Source organism: Clinocottus analis, unplaced genomic scaffold, assembly GCF_023055335.1.
Source record: "Clinocottus analis isolate CAN_PGR_092001 unplaced genomic scaffold, fCliAna1.0.p SCAF_440, whole genome shotgun sequence".
Classification (NCBI taxonomy): Eukaryota; Metazoa; Chordata; class Actinopteri; order Perciformes; family Cottidae; genus Clinocottus; species Clinocottus analis.
The window spans coordinates 28-8782 of NW_027176199.1; the positions used below are offsets into that span (position 1 = coordinate 28).

General features: G+C 39.5%; 2 protein-coding genes across 2 annotated transcripts; one reads left to right on the top strand and one right to left on the bottom strand.

The window, feature by feature from the left end:
* The first annotated feature begins 277 nt into the window (after positions 1 to 277).
* On the top strand, positions 278 to 5376 carry LOC137801893 (ankyrin repeat and death domain-containing protein 1B-like). The gene is made up of 15 exons (XM_068599324.1): positions 278 to 452; positions 836 to 936; positions 1057 to 1155; positions 1268 to 1366; positions 1652 to 1756; positions 1872 to 1973; positions 2117 to 2215; positions 2699 to 2797; positions 3022 to 3120; positions 3316 to 3414; positions 3504 to 3602; positions 3886 to 3981; positions 4368 to 4569; positions 4880 to 5011; positions 5133 to 5376. The coding sequence occupies exons 1-15, from the start codon at positions 278 to 280 to the stop codon at positions 5186 to 5188; spliced, it is 1662 nt and encodes a 553-aa protein (XP_068455425.1). The 3' UTR covers positions 5189 to 5376.
* Positions 5377 to 5630: 254 nt separating this feature from the next.
* Positions 5631 to 8736, bottom strand: LOC137801891 (centrosomal protein POC5-like; the record flags this gene model as incomplete). The annotated part of the gene is made up of 6 exons (XM_068599323.1): positions 5631 to 5798; positions 5924 to 6094; positions 6283 to 6384; positions 6584 to 6708; positions 7985 to 8168; positions 8557 to 8736. Coding segments are annotated over 6 exons (930 nt in total), but the record flags the coding sequence as incomplete, so codon positions are not given.
* Between the last annotated feature and the right edge of the window lie 19 nt (positions 8737 to 8755).

The window sequence follows — 8755 nt, forward strand, 5'->3', positions numbered from 1 at the left end:
TTCATGCCAGTGAAGTGTGACTTGTTAAACAGTCTCTGTAGATATCAGCAGTCTCTCTAGGGTGTGAGCTGGCAAAGTAAACACGGATCAGCCCGGCAGTGTTGAGAGAATAGCAGGAGTAGACTTCCACTTCAAGGCTTAAAGACAGGAACTGTACAGGGTCTTAACGTCTTCCTTAGAATCTGTCCTCGGGTATCTTGGTTGGTTTACTTTCAGTGTTATTTACTACAACTAATTTGCCTTGGACAAACAAAGAGGTAATTTAAGCAACTTCCCAATGGAGAAAAGAGCATTGGCTATGAGGGAGATGATCAAGAAGCATCAGCCCAAAACAGAACATTTGGACCCTCGGAAGTGGATAAAAGAGGAGACTTTGAGGGCTTTTGCTGACTTTGTATTGAACAAGCACACAGAAAAAGATATGGATAACACCTTCGACAACAAAGAGATGTGTGAGTATGCAAGTACAACAAATGTAAAGCTGGAAAACAAATGGAATATATATAAATTATTATAATTGCAGAGCAATATTTCAAAGAAAGTTTCTCTTGTTCAGGACTGAGCCTTCAAGTTCATACTGTTAAAGCTGGAGTTCATGATTAAGTTACACACAGTGGACTGACTGTATGCCCTCTTTCTTTACAAGAAACACACTATTTGCGTAAGGCTGAAACCAAGGCACATAAAACATTACTCCGTTGACTTAGTATGCTCCTACTGAGGTGAAAACTCAGACGCCATTATATATTTCTCACATATCAAGCCTAACATGCTGTTATGTATATTAGATATCAAAAGCCATGTGCAAAGTCTTCCTGTCTGCTGTGTTGTGCAGTGCTTGATGCAGAGAAGCAGTTTATGGAAGCAGCAAAGAGAAATGATGTGGTGACCATGAAGTCGCTAGTAAGAGGGCTGAACGCGAATGCAAGGAATGTGGTGGGTCTAAATAGACAAACACTCAATCTGCATCTCAGTGTACTGCATTGTATAATACCACACAACGAGATTGAAACCTATATTTGATGTAAAATATACTGAAGAAGTTGTTTGACTCAGGATAACAGGACTGCCCTTCACTATGCTGTAGCTGGCAAAAACAAGGAAGCTGTGCAGCTTCTTCTACAGCGCAGGGTCAAGGTGGACCAAAGGGACAAGGTGAGAGGGTTTTAACTACCTGCATCTACAATCTTGAGCCGCTGACAATTGCTTTTGTAAAACTCTTCAGTAATCACAACTTTCCATTTGGTTATTGTGTCGTGTCTGGCAGCACGGTGTGGCACCCATTCATTTGGCTGCCTGGTTTGGCAGTTTGGACATCATGAAATTATTAGTGCAAGCCGGGGCTGAACAGAAGGTTGAGAACGAGGTAAAAAAAAAGCAGAACGATTTTTGTTCTACTTTGTCTCAGTAATTAGTAGAGAAAAATATTCAGAAATTGGGCCATTTGTCTTTCTATTTTGATTATTAAAGCAAATATTTCCCTAAGTCAATTCATTTCCATTATATTTAAATATGTGTATGCTTGTCTCAGCCCAGATGCTCTTTTCCACCATGTTATGCATCCCTCTGTTTCCTATTGCAACTCAAGTACATTTATTCTATGGCACACTGCTTGATAAAACATCAACTTGTTTTTTTTTTTAAACATAAGGAAGGACTGAATATCCTGCATTGCGCTGCTATCAACAACCACACTGAAATTGCAGAGTATATAATTAATGACCTGCAGATGAAAGAACTAGATAAAGATGACCAGGTATCTACTCAACACCCATTTTACACAAATCAATATAAATCACGAATGATATGTTATCTAGGATGACCAAAGTATATGAAGTAAATATAGTTTGGACATCAATTCTTTTTTTCAGTCAGGACACCGGGCATTTGCACTGGCGGCAGATCATGGATGTCTTGAAATGATGGATATACTTATTGTGCCATACGACATGGGCACCACGAAGGCCAACAAGGTGTGTGTGTGTGTGGACTTGTTCAGGTTTTTGGTTTGTGTGCCATTTGTGCTCATGTGTCTGAATGCACATTTGTGTGTTGCAACAGCAAGTAAGATCAATACTCTTTGATGCCGGTTGTTTCCCTCCCTCCCATCTGCCAGAACGGGGACACGCCCCTGCACTTGGCTGCCAAGAACGGCCACTCAGATGCCGTATACTCGCTGCTGCAGAGCTTCGATACTCGGGATGAAGTCAATATGGTACACAATCACTGAAAACATCATCTCTATCACGGTTTGGGTTGTGACAGTGTGTGCTCAGCGGCTAATCCACTGCTGGATGGCGGCTCCACTTTGGATTAATTAAGATGCATCAAACATGTACTGGTTACTATCATAGAACAAAGAAAAGTGTGTTTTGGCTTGAACTTCAGTTATACTTGATAATATTTACTTGGTGTTTCTGGATTCTTCCAACTGGGAGTGGAGACGGATATCACCTAAATAACGATGACTAAGTTAATAGTTATTAAATCATTTAAATGTGTTAAAAAAAAGACTTCAGCATAAACAATGAAGTTACAGATGCCTGTTCATTATCCAAGGGTGGTTCCTTTCTGATTCGTGATTGGTTGCAGGCCTGAAAACATTGTTTACATTTTGTGAGCATAGTAAGACATTGTCTGTGTCTGTTGGTTATCTTGCACCACGACTAGGTGTTTATATTTTGTTTTTGTCTTGCAGAAGGGTGAGACAGCTCTGTACCTTGCAGCAGAAAACAGCCATGAAGAATGTGTCCTGATCCTGCTGGAGGCTGGCTGTAACCCCAACATCCTTACAACGGTACAATAGGCCACCTTTCTGACTCTAACTGGCACATTTCTTAGACATCAGATATTCCTTTAATACATACATATTGTATTGTACATACATATATGCAGCCCCACTCAGGCTGATTGTTAATAAGTGTGACATTATTTAATTTGGTTAATCCTATAGGCAGAACCAAAGTGGTAAATAATGTAAAAAGCCAACAGCTAAATCTCCCTCTCTCGCCTCTCTTGAAGGACAAATGCAGCGCTCTCCATCCAGTTTCAGAAAGAGGAGACATGCCTCTCGTTCAACTCCTCTTAGATTACAAAGCCTATACGGACTCCCAGAATCAGGTAAGCAAATACAAGCTAGGTGGCAGTAGTACTCTCTCTTAGTAAAGTTTTTTGGTCACACAGATGATACACACATCAGCTGTGCTGCGGATAGTCAGCATGGATGCATATCGTTGTGATTTTACATATTTTTTCTAAAGCTAACTCGCTCACTTTTTGGGCTCATGTTGTGAAACAGAATATTTTTCCTCTCAGCACCTAGAGGCTCCAATCCATCTTGCAGTGAAGAACAGTCACATCCCTGTGATCCATTCTCTACTGACGGCTGGCTGCAACATTAATGTTGCTGACAAGGTGTGCTAGTCTCGAGTCAAATAAAAATGAAAGTCAAACTATATATGAGAAAAGTGAATAGAGAAAATAATTGCTGCATTGTGTTGTAGAGGTCCCAGACTGCGATGCACCTTGCTGCAGAGTTGGCCAGAATAGAAGTCGTGGAAATGCTTCTTAAAGCCAGGCTGGATCTGACCCTCCAGGACAGGGTAATCATTTTCATAAACTTATGGAGATAACCAAAGGGAATTGCCATACGTATATGTTAACTCATGCTTACCTATTGTAAATGTGCACACTTTAAAAAAAAAAGTAAATCATGGCCAAAATCCTAAAGTTAAACCAAAGGGCAACATAAATACATGATTGATTTAAGACATAATTGCAGCATGATACATTGAAAGTGTAAGAAAAAATGTGATTATTAATCTTATAGTTTACAGTTGTGTTTTAAGTTTTTGTATTTTGTTGTACATAATGGATACGGAGTAGCAGGGTAAGACGGCTCTGGGTGTGGCAGTCAGGGCAGACGAGGTGATTGTTGTGGACATGATCATCAAAGCAGAAAGATACTACACGTGGAGGAAGGTGAGAAGTGGTGAAATTACTTGAAACTTGGTCCGTTTTCATATGTGCCATAATTCATTTTTGAGGCTTTGAAATCAATAATTGCCTTCATCGGAAATGATTGATTTTCCAACGTCAAAATCTAGATAAGTTAAATCCCCACTAATACTATTAAAGCACCCAAAGTCAAAAAATAAAGAAAAAGGACTTACAACCCAGAAGAATTTGACAGACAATTTATCAATAATTTAATTAAGAACATGTCTGAATCATTTCCTATTCCGTTATTGTTATTAAAAAACAAGTTTAACTGGCATTCATATTGCTAATCATGTGTCATTTCAATAATCTGTCCAGCCTCTCTGTCTGAGGCGTGTGGCCTTTACATAATTTAATTGCCCTTTTAGGCAAACCCAGACCTTAATGAGAGCATTCACAGCGAGAATCCGCTAACGTTTAAACTCGACCACCGCGGCGAGACCAAGCAGCTCCGTTCCATGGCCTGGCGCCTGGCGTACAAGCTTCTGAAGCCAAGAGACTGGAAAAGACTTGCAGAACACTGGGGCTTCACGAAGGAGCAAGTGTCGGCTATCGAGGAGCAGTGGACAGGTGCTATAACTCACACCGCCTGGTCAGGCTTTTGACTGTGCGTTTGGCAACTCTCTGAAAATGTAAAACATAAGCTTCTTGTAGCCACAATGTACGGGATTAAAATCCCTAAACTAATGAGGAACATTTTGCAATGAGAAGAATATCCTTGGAAAGCTTATTTTTTTCAATCAGATTAGCCTAAGTATTTTTTTTTTTTAATCTTATCTTCCAATGTACAGAGGCAGGTTCCTTTGTTATTTGTACTATTTAAATTGTTTTTCTGGATGTACAATGCTGTGTGTGTGTGTGTGTGTGTGTTTATCCACAGGTCAGCAGAGCTATCAAGAGCATGGGAACAGGATGCTGCTGATCTGGCTCCACGGGGAGGAGTTGGCTCAGAAGAGCCCTGCTAGAGAACTCTACCAGGGCCTCGCCCTCACAGGGAACAGGAAAGCTGCAGGTACATTCAGAACATTTGTTTTTCCAAACCAAAATACTGAGGAATGTATAAACATAAAAGGTGGGCAGGCCAGGGATATGCGCCAAACTGTTATTGTGGAAATTGTCAATTTATTTTACAGATATGATTCGGATGGAGGCAGAGAATCCCAACAGCAAGAGCTGCAGCATTTCATGAAGATAAACACGGCAACATATGTTTACGTCATTTTCAAAAACTGGAAGAATAATTTATTTTGATGAGTAACACATGGCTTCGGTGTATTAAAACAATCAACCTGTGGTTTTGGACGGTCGGTCTCAATAGAGTAAAATACAGTTAAAATAAATACTTACAATTTTAAATCATGCACAGGTGAAACTATTCTGTTCAGTCGTTTTTTCACAGAAATAAACATCAATTTTGTTTCTCTAAACTCTGTCAAGCTAGTAATTATCAAAAACATTAACACGTACCAGTTTCCTGTGTCTATGAAGCACTTCCCTGAGAAAAATCCTATTGCCCATGACATTATGCACATTCATGATAGGAAGCTAAAAAAAAAAATCTAATGTTCACTTCAAATGCAGAGAGCGAGGGCTAATCCACTCCAAGATATCAAAATAAAATGGAATTGGAACTAATGCACAACTGTTTGTCGGTAGTTGAGTTTTGCAGAGCATATCTGAGATGTCAGTGTGTTGTGAGTGTCATGCTGTGCTGGTGTGTTGGAGTGAGCTGGCATTCTGTGGTGTGGCCTGTTGGAGGAGCGAGGAAACTTAGAAGCCATGGCCTGACCAATAGTGAGCTGAAAGAACAAAAGAGAAACAACATAAAATGTTCTTCTGGATTTGTCAGCTTCTCATAACTAAAAAGGTATGCACATAATAACACACAGGTAGTAATACAGTAGTGATGCACTCTGTCCCATACCTGTGTAACAGGGTGATGGCGTTCAACAATCACAGAGCTCATGGGTGGAGCCACACTCATCACCTGGATGTTGCTGCGTGCAGTCTTTCCAACGTCAGTGCGTGCAGTGATGCGAGCCGTTACAGTCTTTGAGGGTTTTTGTTGACTGGCTGTGATGACTTGACCGCTCACCTGAAACAGCAAATATTATTGAGTCATGTATGAATGTGATAACTGTAGTAGAGACTTATTTTCTACTAAACTTGAGTAATTCTGTGTTAATAACAATTTAATCAATACTATAATTATAGTCATAGTTGTACATGGTTGTTGTGAAGGTGAACATTATCATTACTTGACTTGTGCCATAGTCAACCAACCTGTTTGTGGGAACTTGCAGTGCCCCCAAGTGGGAGAGAGCTCTGCACTACTGTAGTGGGAGGGATCACTTCTACCCTCGACACAGGGGCACCAGAGCCCATCTGAGAAACAAGGAAATACAAACACTACCTTAACACCACTACTGAATATTCATATTTCCATTCAGTGGAATCTACAAAAGAAAACATGATTTTTTTTTAAAAATATTATATTATAATTTGAGATGGAGATAAACAATGTTTTATAAGAATTATGGTGTGCAAATAAATATATTGTTTTAATGAGACATTGTCCTCTTACCATATCCTCTACTTGGCTGTGGAAAGGGTCTGGGTGGTCAAAGTGGGCTGGACTAAACTGTGTGGAAGAGATGGGATATGGTTGAGTTTGAGCCAATGTAGACTCATCCTCGGGAGGCAGAATATCTACAGAAAGAAAAAAATACATACATTTAGTCAGAGTCCCAATACATCACAATATATTCTTGTTATTATTGCAGAAAATCACAAATTTTAGTGATAAATGTTGGACTGGTATTTACAATTATGATGAATCTTTCCTATTGAACTGATTTGAAAATCTTGATGACCAGTATACTTTAAATGAAAAGCCTACCTATCTTACATTTCCTTTTGGTTGAACAATTTCACTTCATAGCGCTTAGTTCTAGTAATTGAGAAATGGCGATGTTATATAGGTTTAAACAACATATCTAACAGAGAAGCCAGAGACCTCTATATGCCTTTGCTTGAACAAAATAAAAGGAGACTGAACATTAATTGCATAACTCTTATCAGTACATATACTTAAAAAGGCTAAATAGGACTTCATATCAATGCATTTGGTGTTAGCCTGTTTGGCAAAAAGAGTAGGAAACAAGTATTCAATTAGCAGCCCAGCCCCAGTTTGACAGCTGCATAATGAAACACATTTCAGGTTGCAAGACTCATTAAACCTGAAAGCAGATGGATGAGCAGAAGACCACGTTAGGGTTCATTTGCACAAACTAAAAGCATTGTGATTCAGCTTCAGTAGCCATTTAAAAATAGCACAGAGAACAACATGAAATCAATAAGAATGTATCCTGATAATCATGTAATGCTTTGAGTTTTTAGGGCAAGTACAAGGCTGATCAGTGCTATTGGAGATTCATTTTAGTTGTATACTTAAATATCCTGTATTGGTCGAAGCTCTTAACACATTTTTTCATAGTGCTAACATACAACTAAATAATAGTAACTTCATGATTTAATAAATGTGACCAGGGGCTATTTACCTTTTCCAGACACATTTTCAGTGCCACATCAAATCAGGGTTATAACCTGTGCAAAGTAGTTAGCAATCAGCACATCCACTGAGTCATCACTCCATTTGATGAGCCAGTGAAGGACTTCTAGAAGAACAAAGACCACCCTCCACTCCACTCATTCATAAATCTACACAATTGTCAATAGCCCACGCCTGCGCTTTACAGAGAAATGGTGTTTCTTTCTTTTGTCTGTTAGTTTCTGTCATGATTAATGTGTTGAATCGATACAGCAGCGAGGCAAAGCCAGCAATGCTTTCATGTTTTGTTGTAAAGAACAGGGGTCTATTTATGTATTTACTGTATATGTATGGGTTGTGATAAGGATAACAGTGCACTTCTAAAAGGGTGGGTATTCTCTAAAAATAGTTTTGTGTGGCTATTTTATTACAGACCATGCTGATCATGAACTGAAGGTTGCCCTGGTCGTCCCTCTGTAGTGTGAAACATGCCGAGAGCCTCCATATTGAGAGCACACACGCCCCTCATAAAGGCTTTCTTCATAGATTCTTCAGAGCGCTCTCTGTCTAGTTGCAGTCTCTGAATCTCTGCCTGGGCCTTCTCTATGGCCACACAGTGCTGTGGAGACAGAATGCAGAGAATAGAAACAATTAATGTATCAGTTTATAAGATACTGACAAAACATATGATGTATCATTCTTATGCCTTTGTGTTGCACTCTTGATATATATTTGATGCACCAACAACAACCGTCTTCCTTTAACCTTTGAATTACTAATAATCAAGAGTAGTGTAGTTAATGTTTATTGAAATGTTCAAATTGTATTTATAAATATTTACATTATTACATTTAACTTAAGAAAAACTGGAAAAATATGTATCTTGCTGAATACAGAGTATAATTCCTACTGTAAAACACCTCATTGAGTTAAACTTAAGTATACATTTAGCAATGCAGCATCACCATACCAGTGTTTATATGCAGGGCCTTCACTTGCTTGTTTACCTCTGCCAGCTTGGCCTCATACTCTGCAGACAGACGGGTGCAGACCTCTTCAGCCCTTGCACGGCAAGCCCGTTCCACCTGGACCTTCCAGTGTTTCTGAATCAGAGCCTGCCAGCCGAACCACACCTTCTTCTTCAGCTGCGAGTTGTAGTGTTGCTGTGCTACCTGAGCAGCGCGAGCCTATGAGGGAACCACAATA